Below are 15,240 nucleotides of genomic sequence, written 5' to 3'. Positions count from 1 at the left end.
GTGGACCCAGGTCCCTTCCAACTCAGTACTCTCATCTAGGTTTTGGCCTTTGTCCTCATGGTCAAGATGATAATACCTATACTCCAAACAGCAGGTTGGCAAAATGGATAAAAAAGAGCAAAAGGCATGCACTTGAAACCTCTTTTAAAAGTTTTCAGGAAGCTGCCGCATAATTCCTTCTTTTACAGTCTACTTAGTTATATCGCCAGTTGCAAGGGAGCCTGGAAAATATGGTCTTTATTCTTTGCTTCCAAGTGCCTAGCTAAGAATTACTGTGGAAGAATTTTGGAAGACAACTAGCAATGTCTGTCACATCATTGGGTGCTGTGACATCTTTGGAGCTGTGTGCTAACTTGCACCTTTACATTTATCTTTCATATATGAGTTATATATGTAAACACACTCATATTGAATGTCTGTAGGACACAGTGTTTTATTAGATACTTGCAGGCTTCACAGTGAATTGTATACATTTAGGAGAAAAGTTATATCTCTCAATAATGGTATCTGAGTCACTGATGGAAACAAAGTTTAAAGTTTATTTTTTTGACTGCAGTTGTCCTATTTTTGTCCTAATTTTCATTTCTCTAGGAGAAAGAATAGAGCTGCAGTAAGTCAGCTGACATAGAAGTGTGTTTACTGTCACTTTATATTTAGGAGATTGTCATGTCTTTCATACAGACTTTCAGTTGGTGTCGAAAGGGTAATTATATTTTATTAAATTTTAAAAGAGTATGTTTTATAATAGCACTATATCAGACATAATAGTTTAACTGTACCATAAATGATTGTGAACTGTTGCTATTATAGTGTCAGCATTTATTGGCTTTTACATAAACCTGTTACGTGATAAGTTTCATTTTTCCCCTTCATACCTAGTTGCTGCATAGTAAACAACACTTCCACATTCTTGAACTCGTATACATTGACTGAGCTTTTAATTTGCTCAGGAAGTGTAGGATGGTGAATTAGAACGGTTGTCAAACCTTTTTCCCCAAGGTTAACTTGGTAAAAATATTTTTTATAACAAAATCTTTATAGTACTTTGGGAATAAGGCTTTTATGTTGACTTGATTTGAGCTCTAAACTACTTTTATAGATTCCCAGGAGGAAGTTTCCCTACCTCCAGGAAAAATGATGGCCATTCTTTAACAACCCTAGTGGTTTAAAAAACTTGAATTATTAAGCCATTAGACTGGGCTCATATTGTAATTTCCAGTCAGATCCATATTATACATGATAAAATAAACGTAGGCCATATTCTACAATAAAAATATATGGACATTATGCAGCAATTAGAATAAAACCCAAGACAAGGAAATAACTCAGATATAGAATAAAAACCAAGACAAGGAACTAACTCAGGTATGTGTTTTAATTTTCTTCCTCACAAATTCAAGATTTTCACTTAAGCCTTTATCCTAAATCTATACACATTTAACAAATTGAGCGAGTTATAGCTAATAAAACCAATTTTCTCTCTAATAAGTAGGAAGCCCATTTTATTCTATAGGCATATTTTCATTAATTTTATTACAAAAGCGATACTCTTTTTACTTTATTAGCTTACAATTTTAAAAACCTGGAAGTTTTTGACAGTAGATAAATGGAAGGATGGAAATTTTCTTAATGGGAAGATGGACTCAAACTCTTCCCCCTTCCCCATGTACCCTACCTCTGATGTGGAGTGTCTTACATGTGGCTTTAATAAAGGTTAGTTGTGTTTAACTAAATGAAAGATAATATTGTGACCACTTTATTTTGGTCTGCACGTTACAAATCATTTCAGTTTAATTCAATTTGATTGTAATGTCACAATTTCAAACAGAACATGATATAGTGATATATATTCAACAGTGGTTTTGTAGGGACTATACTGTAGAAACAGAAGAGTGTCAATACCAATTACGTGGCAGTCATATACACATGCAGTCAAAGAGGAGAAAAAATTCAGGTTGACAAAGTTACATTAGAATCAGATGAACTTTGACTTCAGCTTATGCTTGAGCCCTTTATGGATCGTGTATTATAAAAAGCTGGACTTGAAAGGTAGGTGTAGCATTTAGTTGTGAATTTTTCTACTAGCTATAATGTAAAAGCACTTTGCATAGCATTTCCTAAACTCCCTTAAATCCTCAAAAAGACTTCAGATGGGATTAATAGATTCAATTCAAATCCTAGATATTAGAGGGGTTCGGTAAGGTTTTAGATATTTAAAGTGTGTTCTGTGTAAATTACTTGAATTTTCCTGAAATCTAGACCCTTTGCAAAAGGACCTATTGCATCTTGTCCCCTCTGAAAATGGTGTTCAGTGGATTGCGTGTGTTCTGTTATAGGTTCACTACTGTGATAGACAAAGTGGCAAAGAGTGTGTGACCTGTCTGACATTAGCCCCTGTGCAGATGACTTTCCATGCTATTGGAAGCTCCATTGAAGCCAGCCATGATCAGGTATAACATGCCACTGCCATTTTGCTATGTTATGGCCCAGCTTGGAAATGGAAGGCCATCAAAATGGAAGCTATGTGCACACACGCAGCTTTGCTTTCCTTAATACGTTATCCGCTAGCATCATCTGCTAGACTTGAAAAATCAAAATTGACTGTGTTGGGAAATTGATATCATAGGAGATTTAAATTATTTTAGACTTCTTGTTTGCAGTTCATTATTATTTTAAATATAGAATTATTTTATAAGAAAGAAATAGTTGTCTCACAGGTTATTTTTATCTTTAATAGTTACATATGAGAGGAAGCGTCAACCAAACAATATAGGTAACAGTGGAGTCTCACTGTAATACACTCATTTGGTTCTGTTAAAAAGAGTGTTATGTTACAGATTTATAGAATGTACAGTGATACGTCACTTAATGACAAGGATATGTTGTGAGAAATGCATCATGGGGTGATTTTGTTGTTGTGCAAGCATGACAGAATGGACTTATACAAACCTAAATACTAGAGCCTACCACACACCTAGGCTATGTGGTAGAGCCTCCTGCTCCCAGGCTGCAAACGTGTACAGCTTGTTACTGTGTTGAATACCATAGGTAATTGTAATGCAATGGTATCTGTATATGTAAACATAGAAAGGGTACAGTAAAAATATGGTATTGTAACCTTCTGAGAGCACAATTATATTTGTGGTCTGTTATTGACCAAAACATCATCATGCAGCACATGACTGTACATAGAACAACTGTATAAACTTTCAGAGTCATCAACGTAGTCCCATAACTTGGGATATTATTGAAATGAAGTTCCAGTGTTGTTTTTACTTTTGAAGGTTTATTTCTGAAATAAAGCTAAAAATCTGAAAAGCGTATTGTTTCTTAATAAACAAATTCCTTTTATTGTTTAGATAGCAGCTTGAGAATACATCCTGTTTACAAAAGAATACATATTTTTCATTAAAATAATCGCTTTAGACTAAACTAATGTTCTAAATCATAGGATTTCTGGCTTGGAGTCAGAGTAAATAGACATACATAGTTTGCTGTATGACTAACCAGTTATGCTTTCTAAATTAACCATTCATGTACAGAACAACTATAATCCAGCTTTATATCCGTTTTTTAGTAAATTTGAGGACTTCTAATAGTCTTACCTAACTAATCTTCTTTTCTTCTATCTCAGTAGTACCTCTTGCTTGGAAAGAATAAATAGGCTATCTTCTCAGACTCATGATTTATCATTGTCCAACTCAAACAAGATCTTGGAAAACATTCTTAAGGGCACACCTTTCTAGTTCACAATGTCTCTGACATTGTTTGTTTCCAGTCATTATTCATTCATTGGTGGGGAAGTATTATGATATTTAGGGAAGATCAAATAATTGATGGTCAGAAAATCGGAGTTTTAGGAATGAACCATAGTCTAGGTTTGCTGCAGCTACCTGGATGGATTCTGTTACTTCCTTGCAACTCTGTGTCCTGGTTATATTAAATGAAGGAGTTGGGTTAGATGACTTACAAGATCCATTCCAGTGCTGTTACGATTCTATAGCTGATCTTCCTGGTCCAGGTTGAATGAGCCCAACCAAAAATAAACAATTGTAGCATATTAATATGGAAAGCAGCTTAGAGACCACTCCACTGCCTCTGAGGGTTTTACTTTGACATACGCCCTAGCTGTAGAAGAGAGTGCAGTAGGAACCTGAGGGGCACGGCCTAAATTAGCTTACAGAAGAGTATTACATTTCCTTGTATAAACTATAAATTGTATGCTAGGTGCTAAGGATACATGAGGAGAATGTCAGACATGGTTCTTGCTCTCATGGAGCTTACAGTCTAGCAACTTCACCTTTTTGAATACTGGGCAAGTACAGTGTAATTAACTTTATATCTATCTATGTATCCACTCATGGTAGAGGCAAGTGTCAAAAGCAGCATGGGATACCTGTCTTGGAAAGGTCTCTTCTAAGACTGAGCAAAGAAATGAAAGAGCGCATCAGTAACCCACACCTCTGAAAAGAGCAACCCACTGTTCACAGAGGTGGCATGTTGCAGTAACACTGGAGTGAGAGTGCAGACTGGGATCAAATGCAGTTTTGCCTTGAACTAGCTTTGGGACCTTGTTTCTTCACCTCTTGGGGATTTGGCTTCTTCATATATAAGATAATGAGGCTAGTTCGGGCTTGTGCCAAGTTCCTATGCCAAGGTACTCAAAGTTCAGGGCTAATGATGACACCTTTACAAATTAGAAAAATAGTACTTCTTCCTCAAGGCATTTTACTGCCATCTGACAGAAAATATTTGTAATAAATCCACAATAACTGCAATGTGAATGCACCCCATTGAGGTGTGCAGTGTACACCTGCACGACTGTACATAGACTCACTACATCTAACTGAATGTCAGTTGCACTCAGTGATAAATTAAGATATTTTTATATTAAAGCAAATACAACTATTTTATAGATGACAAATTTGCATGAAATTTTAAGATAGAAACTTTCAGGAAATGTATTGATGATGGTCAAATTGGTAGATGAATAAATGACTGAAATAAATGACGGACAGGAATAATCATCCTGTACATCAAACACTATTGTAGTGGCCTAGGAGGTGGAAAGTAGGTGGTGTGATCACTGCTCCTCTCTTGTTCTTGGATAATTGGGCTCCCTGGAGAAAGGAGACACAAAGTAAACCCCCACTTCATGCCCTCTGGCTTTTCTGCATTATGTTGCCATTACCCTCTCCCCAACCTGAGGGTCTGTCTAAGGAAAACGTACTCCTTCACCATAGCAGCATCAACTTGATCTCATAAGGTGGAAAACTTGGACCACTAAATGCTTTTTCACCTATTAATTTGTAAATGCTAGTAAACAGGGAAACATTTTAAAGCAAGAAAAATCGTAATCATTTTTTTAAAAGTTTCTAATCATAATCCATTTGGCCCAATGCAGTTGACCAAACAGAATTGGTATTCTGAGAAAAAAAGTATATGTGAAATTTGGAAGTGGTCCTTCTTAGGAAACTCAGGTTGTTCTTACCTGTGTGGAAAACGAAGGCAAGAAATGGAAGAACTCTCTAGACTTGAACCTTTATAGCTTATCTTCTTATTGTTTAGAAATGTAACTGTAGGAGCTTTGTGAAGTGGAAATTGAATATATTACCTTGTGCATTCATTTGCTGTATTAAAGGGTAACAGGACAGAGACTGTTAAGTGAAATTTCTCTATCAGAAGTTGATATGGATATGCAAAATGATCAGGGGAAAGATTCAATACCATCTATATGCTGCTGATGTCCAAATTTATGGAACACTTTGTTCCCTGCCTCCCCCTACCATGCGTGCTCCTACTTCTTCTGTCCTTTCCTCTGTCCCAGTGAATGTTACCATCATTACCTTGTTGCTCAGACCATCCTTGGAGCTTTCCTTGGACCCCTAGTCCCCCTCACATGCTACATATTGTCCCAGTATCTCTTCCTCTAAATTATGTCTCTGACCTGACCGCTTCTCACCACCTCCAATTTTACCATTCTAGCTTAAGTCACTATCATTTTTAACCCTGATGACTGCAGTAGCCTCTAAACTAGCCTCATTTTTTCTACCTTTGTTCCACTGTGGTCTCTCTTTCACATATTATTTTGAGACAGAGTCTTGCTCTGTCACCCAGGCTGGAGTGCAGTGGCACAATCACAACTTATTGTAGCCTCCGTCTCCTGGGCTCAGGCAATCCTCCCACCTCAGCCTCCCATAACTCAGATTATAGGCGTGAAAAATTAATCTGATTACATTACTCAGCTACACAAAACCTTCCAGTGGCTTCCCATCACACCTCCTATTAAATGCAAAAAATTTTTCTATGACACGCAAACTCCTATATGATTTGGCCCCTCCACTACTCTAACTTCAATTCCTACCACTTTCCTGTTCATCAGTTCTGTCCCAGTCTCCCTGACCTTGTTGTCAGTTACATGATGGTTGGTGAAAGAAACCACTCGAAAGGCTACATACTATAGATTCCATTTATATGACCTTCTGGAAAAATCAAAACTATAGGGATAGAAAACAGATGAGTGGTTGCAGGGGCTGGGGGTATGGAGGGGAATTAACTACAAAGTATCATGAGGGAATTTTTGGAGGTGATGGAAATGTGTTACATCTTGATTGTGGTGGTAGAAACATGACAGTATGCATTTGTCAAACTCACAGAACTACACTCTAAAAAGGGTAAATTTTACTGTATATAGATAATACTTGATTAAACCTAATGTTTAAAAAAAAAAAAAAAACAGCCAGATTCATTGCTTTATCACCTACTCATGCAGTCTTGAGTCCAAGGAAATGTGAAGGATGCCATCCTTTTGCCTCTCCTGTGCTCTCTTGGTGTGTTGGCTCCACCTTGGAATGAACTAAATTTAACCCATAGCCTGGTTTAGAGCTTCTCCAACTGCCAGTGATTAGTTAAGGCCTGCTTCAGACTCTTTTTTGAGATGAAGTCTCGCTTTGTCGCCCCGGCTAGAGTGCAGTGACGTGGTCTCGGCTCACTGCAACCTCCGCTTCCTGGGTTCAAGTGATTCTCCTGCCTCAGCCTGCTGAGTAGCTGGGATTACAGGCGCATGCTACCACGCCCGGCTAATTTTTGTATTTTTAGTAGAGAAGGGGTTTCACCATGTTGGGCAGGCTGGTCTCGGACTCCTGATCTCATGATCCACCCGCCTCAGCCCCTCAAAGTGCTGGGATTATAGGCGTGAGCCACCACACCTGGCCCAGACTTCTTAAAGTAATTATCAGTCTTCAAAAAGTGGTCTAAGCCCACTCCTGTCTGACTTTAGGGAAGACGTCTGTAGGCCAGAGTTTCCTGTCCTGGAACCCTGAATTCTCATCTAGACAGTGGGCAGTCGTTCAGGCTGGGTTTGCCTGGAGGTCCCCGTGGTGTCTTGGAGAGAATGTTTTGACATTTGTTTACCTTATTCACAACAAATATGATATTAGAAATTCATACTCAAATTAGTTTAATTGTCCAGAATAAAAACATAGCTTAAATTTTCAGATACAGATTTCTCAGCAAACATGAGCTAACTGTGAACAACTGTGTATAGGAATACTCCTTTAGACACTAGCGCATACAAAGGTCACTGATTTACAGTCTTAGTCCTTGCTAAGCCAATTGTCTTATGAAATTTCGAACTTGTCATTTATTTTTTAAGATTGAGCTGGTGAGGGTTTTGCTCAATATTTTTAAGTATATCCTATTTGGAGGTTGGTTGTATTGGTTAGTGTATGTTATTAAAAGCGACATTCTTAGTAATAGTTCAAGAGGGTTTTGTAATCTCCTAGCTTGATGTAACTCACCAAGTATTATTCTTGACTCTGTCGTGACACCCTTTCTACATGTTTCCTCATCACTTTTGGATGTTACTATCTTTTCCTGTCTCCTTTAATTACATTAGTCACCTTCTAGTTACAGCCCCAGAGTCATAAACTTCCTTCCCTGTCGTCGTTTTCTTTTTATTCATCTTCATTCTGATTGCATTGTCAATATCACCAAATCTCACAAAGATTGGGTAAGTAGATGTAGCTTAGTAAAAACACTGTAGCTTCTAATTTCTGGTTTTATTGCTGCCTACCTTATTGTGTTGAGGTTAGATCTTGAACTTACTTGCTTTATATAAATGAAAGAATGAATTAGTAAATCAACCACCTAACCAACCATTAACTAGTCAATGAAGTTTAACATATGTATATTAGTATTTACTGTAGTCTGACTTCTAGTCAATAAAAGCAAGATTACCACATAGAGTAAATGACTGCATATTTCATACATTACAAATGCTCTTCAACCCATCTAAATTGAAAATACTATAAGTAGAAAATGCATTTAGTGCACCTAACCTACTGAACATCATAGTTTAGCCTAGCCTACCGCATTAGTTGTTTTTCCACATTATCAAGTGGCTGACTGGAAGCTGCAGTTTGCTGCTGCCACCCAGAATCTCAAGAGAGTACAGTGTGCATATTACTAGCCCAGGAAAAGTTCAAAATTGGAAATACAGTTCCTTCTGAATGTGTATCACCATTTTAAAGTCAAAAAATCATAAGTTGAATCATTGTAAGTTGGGAACCATTTGTATTTGGAATAAAAATCCAATTCTACAAGGGAAAATAAGCAAGAACCATATGCTAGATATTGTGCTAGGCTCTCTGTACATTGTTTTGCTTAATTCTCAGAATAATGAGGTATAGCAGTTGTATATTTGCTAAATCACCTTTAAGGGTTTATGTCCAGATTAGTAAAATTAATCTGAATTGTTTCAAATGTGTATGCTTTGACTAGGATTCTAGTCAGGCCTCTTGATGAAAGGACATTTATGAAGTGTAACAATTTACAAATCTGATGGGTATTCTATTTTTGATTAAGTTCTGCTTGTAGTTTATTCTCTGATTAATTAAAAGTCTCCTCGCCTGAGTAATTAGGCTGTAATGTCTTACGCCTAATGGTATTTTAGAACCAAGAAAACGAAAGCTTTCCCACGTATTACCCCAACATATATTATCACGACAATAATATATTGATTGTAGACTATGTACAGAACTTTTGCAGTACGAGATGGTCTTAAGTGATAGTATCTGTACTCCCTTGCCCTTGAGGTAATTATGGTCTAATGGAGTGTATCAGCCAGGATGCTTTTGGCTACAAGTAACAGAAAACCTGACTCATACTGGCTTAAATAATAACGAACCTCATTATCTCACATAACAGGAAGTTCAAAGGAAGGGTGAGCTCCAGGGTTTGTTGATAAAGCAGCAGCTCAATGATGTCAGCAAGTTCTCAGGTTATTCCCATTTCTTAGTTCTGCCATCCTCCACTTCATCCTCTGACTCAGAAAGATGACCACAGGAGTTCTCTGTGTTGTGTGCAGTATAACCACATCCAGAAGGAGAGAGCTGATCTTCTTGTGTCCTGGGCAAAGACATCTGTACTAGGAACCCCTCCAGCTATCTTTCCCTCAATTTATAAGCCTGGGTTGGGTTGGTCATGTGCCCATTCCTACACCAGTTGCTGGCAGGAGAAGTAACCGCTTCTGGTTTAAATGCTTGGGGTGAAGTAGTTGAGGAATCAACCACAAGGACTACTACAAAAGGGATCAAGTGTCACATACGTAATTTTAAATTTTCTAGTAGCTGCATTTTAAAAAGTCCAAAGAAACAGTTTAAATTAATTGTGATGATACGTTTTATTTAACCCAATATATCTAAAATATCATCTCAACATATAATCAACTTTTAAGATTATTGGGATACTATTCTTTCATACTTGAAATCTGGTATGTATTTTATACTTCTAATACATCTGATTTAAAACTATTGCATTTCAGGTGCTTGGTAGCCACATGGGTGTTGGATGCACAAGTCTATAGGATGAAATCTCAAGAGATTGTGATTTGGTTCTTTGCCTGTGTCTCCAATCTCATCTTTTACCATTCACCCTGTACTTAACTTATACCCACGCTTTATGCTCTAGCAGTCCTGAGTTACCACATTTCATGCTCTTGTTATCTGTACCTCTGCCTGGCCCATTCTCTCCTTGCTCACAGGGGAATTTTAATTGTTCTGTCAGATTCAACCAAGATGTCACTCCAGTCAATAGGCCTTCCTAAAACCAAGAGAGAGTTAAACCTATGCTTCCTTTGTGCTCTGTCTATACATTGTACATTATCCATTGTTACGCTTATCAGACTGTCTCCCAAGATCTCTTCATGTTGATCTACCCCACTGGGCAGTGATCTCCTTGAGATCCAGTGCAGAGTCTTACTTACCTCAGTATTCTCAGTGTTTCTGCTCTTGCACTTAAGAGCTACTTGATATATGCTTATAGGATGGGAGTAATTGAATTTCTAAGAAAATTAGAATGACTTAGATTTGGTAGAATTCGTTTAAAATTAGTGAGAGAAATAGAATGTATGGCCTAGTAAGTTTTTTCCAGTGGTGGCCCTATAAGGACATTTTTTTGTGAAAGAATCCCAGAGCTTGATTTTGGTGTATTCATGTACTCTAAATACATGTAATTGGCCTTAGGAATCCATCATATATCTCCATTAGTTCTTTTCTCTGTTTATAACTTTTCATTGTTCTAACCTATTATGCATATGAGTACATTTTTCATGGTGTCCTAAATTGCTTTCTTCAAGTACCAGGGTCAGCCTCCTTATTCTAGCAATGTAGTGTACAAGTCACTATTCACCGAATAATGTCATTCATGACTGCATTCCTCAGAATCTAAAGAGACATCATAGGTTTGAGCAAGAATTTACCAAGACAAAGTTTTTTATTAATATGAAAGACATACTTAAGTGACATTGCATAATAAGAGATTCCATATCATCATCCTAGGGGTCACTGCAGTGGGTCCTGGCATTCTTTGTTTGAGATAGATTCAGTGCAGGTTTTGAACTTCAGCAGCTTTGCTTGCTCTGTACGTCAGCAGTGCTGAGTGCTGTGGGGTGTGGAAAGATTGGGTCTAATCACTGCCGCTGGCAACTTCCAGGAGGTCCTGGAGCTGCCAAAATTCAAAATATAACTTGATTTTTGTTTACTTTTTATGAATTAGAGTGCTAAGACAGATATATGACAAAGGAACATCAACTTTAATGTTTGCTTTGGTAAAGTGCTTTCGTATTTGTTGATTTTTTTTTTTTTAAATTTCAAAATGTGTCCTCCTTCCGAAACTTGTCCCTTGATTTTAGAACTAAAATGTCTTCTGCCAACATTTAACTTTATTATATACAATTTTCCTTTTACACAAATTGTATTTTATAGTTAAGGAATTTAATCATATCTTCAAAAAAAATTACAGCAGGAAAAGTCACCAGGAGCTTCTCACCACAGGATAGATACTATTCTATCTAAATAATAGACTAAAAATAGATAGACTCTGGATGAAAACAAGAGTCAGTAAACTATGGCCTGTGAGTCAGATTTAGCCCACGACCTGAACTAAGAATGGCTTTTACATTTTGAAATGACTGAAAAATATCACAAGAAAAATAATATTTCGTGACATGTGAAAATTATATGGAATTTGAATTTTAGTGCCTCTAAATACAGCTTTACTGGGACACAACCACAACCATTATTTTGGTATTGCCTATGGCCACTTTCACACTGTGACGACAGATATGAGTAGTTATGACAGAGACCTTATTGCCTGCAAGTCCTAAAATATTTACTATCTCTTTTTGCAGGAAAGGTTTGCCAGTTCAATCCTAGGATTAGAAGGAAGAAGCCTTAAGCATTCACCTTCTGAATTTTGTATCAAATATTGCCTTAAACATGGTTATTCAGAGTCTATTCTCTTTTGGAAAGAAGCCAGTTTTCTGGAAATAATGCCCATTTTATAGCACAATTAGATTTGACTGTGAATTTTGAATTTATTTACTCAACAGTGGAAACAATTTTATTTTCTGAAGGAATAATAAATAAGTCTGTCTTCATCAGTATTTATCAGAGCGTTAAAAGAATGTTTGCCTATGGCAAAGGTTACTTTTCTCTCCTTGCTGAAATTCCATTTAGAAACATTTCTGAGCTGAACTTTTTTTTTAAGTAATAAAGAATATTCTGCTGTTTCCATAGTGATCTTTCACTTTTTTCATTTCAGATGTATAAGCAGTTTCCAGAACCAACAGTGAGTTATAGGAGAAGCTAGTGGGAAGATTGAATATTGTGTATTTTATAACTGACTTATAATTTCATATATGCTTAGAACAGCATGACCACATTTCTGAGAGGTTGCATATATCCAATGATATTGTGCACACAAGTGACTTATTAATTTGAGCTATAAAATAATTTTGGACTAGAGTCAAAACCCACTAACTTACTGCTTTCCGTCTTTCACTTTTTTTTTTCCTGAAATGATGAATAACAGCTATTTTAATCGGCAAAAAGTGTGAAATTTTAGAATTAAAAAACCTAACTTTTCACACTAAAAAAGACTAAAAATGTGGTTATTTAATCTGTGCCTCAGTTTATCTGTAGCTTGGTGTTTCATAACAGGTTATCTCTGGAGATAATTTTATGTTAATGATCTCATAGGAGACAAAGTATAAATAGAACCCAAAGTGTTTTCTAGATTTTCTAGTAAGTTTTGTTCAGTTTTGGACCTGTGTATATGCTCCTTATCAGTAGTTCCTTCATTTTAATTTTATTTATTTATTTGTTTATTTATTTATTTATTTATTTATTTATTTATTTATTGAGACAACTCATTCTGTTGCCCAGGGTGGAGTGCAAGTGGCATAATCATAGCTCACTATAATGTCAAACTCCTGAGCACAAGCAATCCTGCCACTTCAGCCTCCTGAGTTGCTGGGACTACAGGCACACGCCAGCACACTTAGTAAGCTCATTTCTTTTCTTTTCTTTTTTCCTTCTCTTTTCTTTTCTTAGTTACCCAGTCTGGTCTTGAACTCCTGCGCTCAATTGATCCTTCCACCTCAAGCGCCCAAAGTGATGAGATTACAGGCATGAGCCATCGTGCCTGCCCAGTTTCTTCATTTTAAATTCAGTATTCTAATTCTTAGTGTCCCCTCTAAATTAAAAATATTGAGGCAGGAATTTACTATTCCTATTATTCTGTATGCCTCTATGTTTGATGTTGATTTGAAGATCTTTGGGGAAATATTCTAAAAACCTTTCTGTTAACAGTTCACTACTAATGAATCAAACCAGATACATTATTAAACCAATAAATACCATATGTATATAATTGGCTAAATAGATGTGAAAGTTATAGTGGAAAACTGTTGCCTATATAGACTTTTTTAAAGTGACGATCAATGGAATATAGTTCCCTAGGCCACAGATTTGAGAGCATTATTGGCCACTGGAGGTCACTTTTACAACCTAAAGAGTATTACCTTCCTCATAAACTTAAATTATGGTGTTGTGTATGATTTATTACACTATTTAAAACTGAAAAGCGGTAACCTTCTCTCCCTTAGCAATACACCTTCAATTAAATCATGCCTCTCCCCGTGTCCAAAATTCCTTTTTAGACAAATCAGTTACTGGTTATTTTTCAAAATTTTCAGTATTATTCTTTCATTGCTAATAGTTATTTGGCCTGCTCTCTTTGTTTCTACGTTGGCACTGAATGCCTTTTTAGATTACATATTTTTTTAAATACCCTTTAGTTAATTGGCTTCTCTTTTGCATCCTCTGATGGAAGAAGTTGGAAGGTATTTTTAAACCCCCAAATATTTAACATATGTGAAATTAAATTTTAAGGGCAAAGTAGTGATAAAAAAAAGTCTTCTGTTACCCTTCACAGATGAAACAGTGATAATGCTACCAGCACATCTAGGTCAGGGTTTCTAATGTTTGGTAAGAAGAGTCATTGCTCTAGGTCAGGCGTGGTGGCTTGTGCCTGTAACCCCAGCACTTTGGGAGGCCAAGGCGGGCAGATTGCTTGAGCCCAGCAATTCGCAGCTAACCTGGGCAACATGGCAAAACCCCATCTCTACAGAAAATACCAGAAAAATTAGTTGGGCGTGGTGGTGTGTATGTACAGTCCCAGCTGCTCAGGAGGCTGAGGTGGGAGGATCCCTTGAGCCTGGGAGTTTGAGGCTTCAATGAGTCATGATCACATCACTGCACTCCAACCTGGGTGACAGAGCAAGACCCTGTTTCCAAAAAAAAAGAAGTCAGTGCCCTATCAAGACCCACACTTAAATGTCTTACTCTAAAAGACAGATACGCTGAAGACCTGGAAGGTAGAGGTTGCAGTGAGCCACCACTGCATTCCAGCCTGGGCGACAGAGTGAAAAACCCTGTCTCAAAAAAAAAGAAATTTTTTCAGCACAGGGAGAAGGTTGCCTTGAGGTCAGAGTCTCCTTATCCATGCATTTCTGCTTCCTAGACAACTGTTTGCTGGGATTCTCACCTATAATTTCCTTACTATCTGTTTGACTTGTTCCACCTACTTAATTTGAACTCTGACTTCTGGTTACTTACGTAGGGTCTCCACTGTTGGTTTGTCTTGCCTATGGTACTTTTGTACTCTATGATCTTGTACTGTTTAACTGGTCCTTGACTCTGGCTTCTGACTATTCTTGTCTGCACTTTACATTTCAGGGACTTATTCTCATATTTCTCTCCAAATCCAAAACTGCTGAAGGTTGACAGAATTCCACTTTATAGATACTCTATAGCCGTTATGAAATCCAGAGAGTATCAGTCTACTTGCTGGTAGAACCGACATTCAGGCTGTCCCGTGATACTGTTGTGCCAATTGTTAAAATGTTTAAATACTTCCGTTCCGCATGGCAAATAGCTGCTATCTCATTCTTCACCCCCTGCCATCATGGCCTCATGTCCAGGACCTCTGGGACTTCCCCATGGTCTAGGAACTAATAGGTTGTTATTTGGCCCAGCAGTTTTCAGAACTCTGTTTTCTTGTCCAGTTTTGTTTTCAGTTTTCATGGCACACTATTAAATATTTTTAATACTACTGCTGCTTTCAGAAGTATATGTAAGAGTTAAAGTCTTCAGGGAAAAAAAAATCCAAAATTGTTCATTTTCAAAGATTTTTTAGAATTTTCATTGAGGATCAAGAAACATTTTATTCACTCAACAGTCATGTTTTAACCACCAGCTGCATGTCCACCACTGTACTAGATGCTAAGAAGTATCTTCTATTTTGTAAATAAAGAAAGTCCTAAATTGAATATAATTAAAAGCTGGAGACAAGGGTTATATAAGAAGTCTCTGTAACTTGTACTCAATTTTGCTGTGA

At 37.0% G+C, this 15,240-nt stretch overlaps 1 protein-coding gene across 14 annotated transcripts in view; it reads left to right on the top strand.

Annotated features, from left to right (window-relative positions):
- Window positions 1-15,240, top strand: part of STAU2 (staufen double-stranded RNA binding protein 2) — a 346,153-nt gene that overhangs the window by 237,865 nt on the left and 93,048 nt on the right. For 11 of the 14 annotated variants that reach the window (XM_023184094.2, XM_023184104.2, XM_023184101.2 and 8 more), the window contains one exon: window positions 2,337-2,450. The exons of the other annotated variants lie outside the window; for them this stretch is intronic. In XM_023184094.2, the coding sequence (XP_023039862.1) occupies window positions 2,337-2,450 (114 nt within the window). The remainder of the gene's footprint in view (window positions 1-2,336; window positions 2,451-15,240) is intronic. 14 annotated transcript variants of the gene reach the window in all.

The sequence above is a fragment of the Piliocolobus tephrosceles genome, chromosome 7 (genome assembly GCF_002776525.5).
Source record: "Piliocolobus tephrosceles isolate RC106 chromosome 7, ASM277652v3, whole genome shotgun sequence".
Taxonomy (NCBI): domain Eukaryota; kingdom Metazoa; phylum Chordata; class Mammalia; order Primates; family Cercopithecidae; genus Piliocolobus; species Piliocolobus tephrosceles.
The sequence above is the reverse complement of the archived record's forward strand: the minus strand, read 5'-3'. Positions and strand labels throughout refer to the sequence as shown.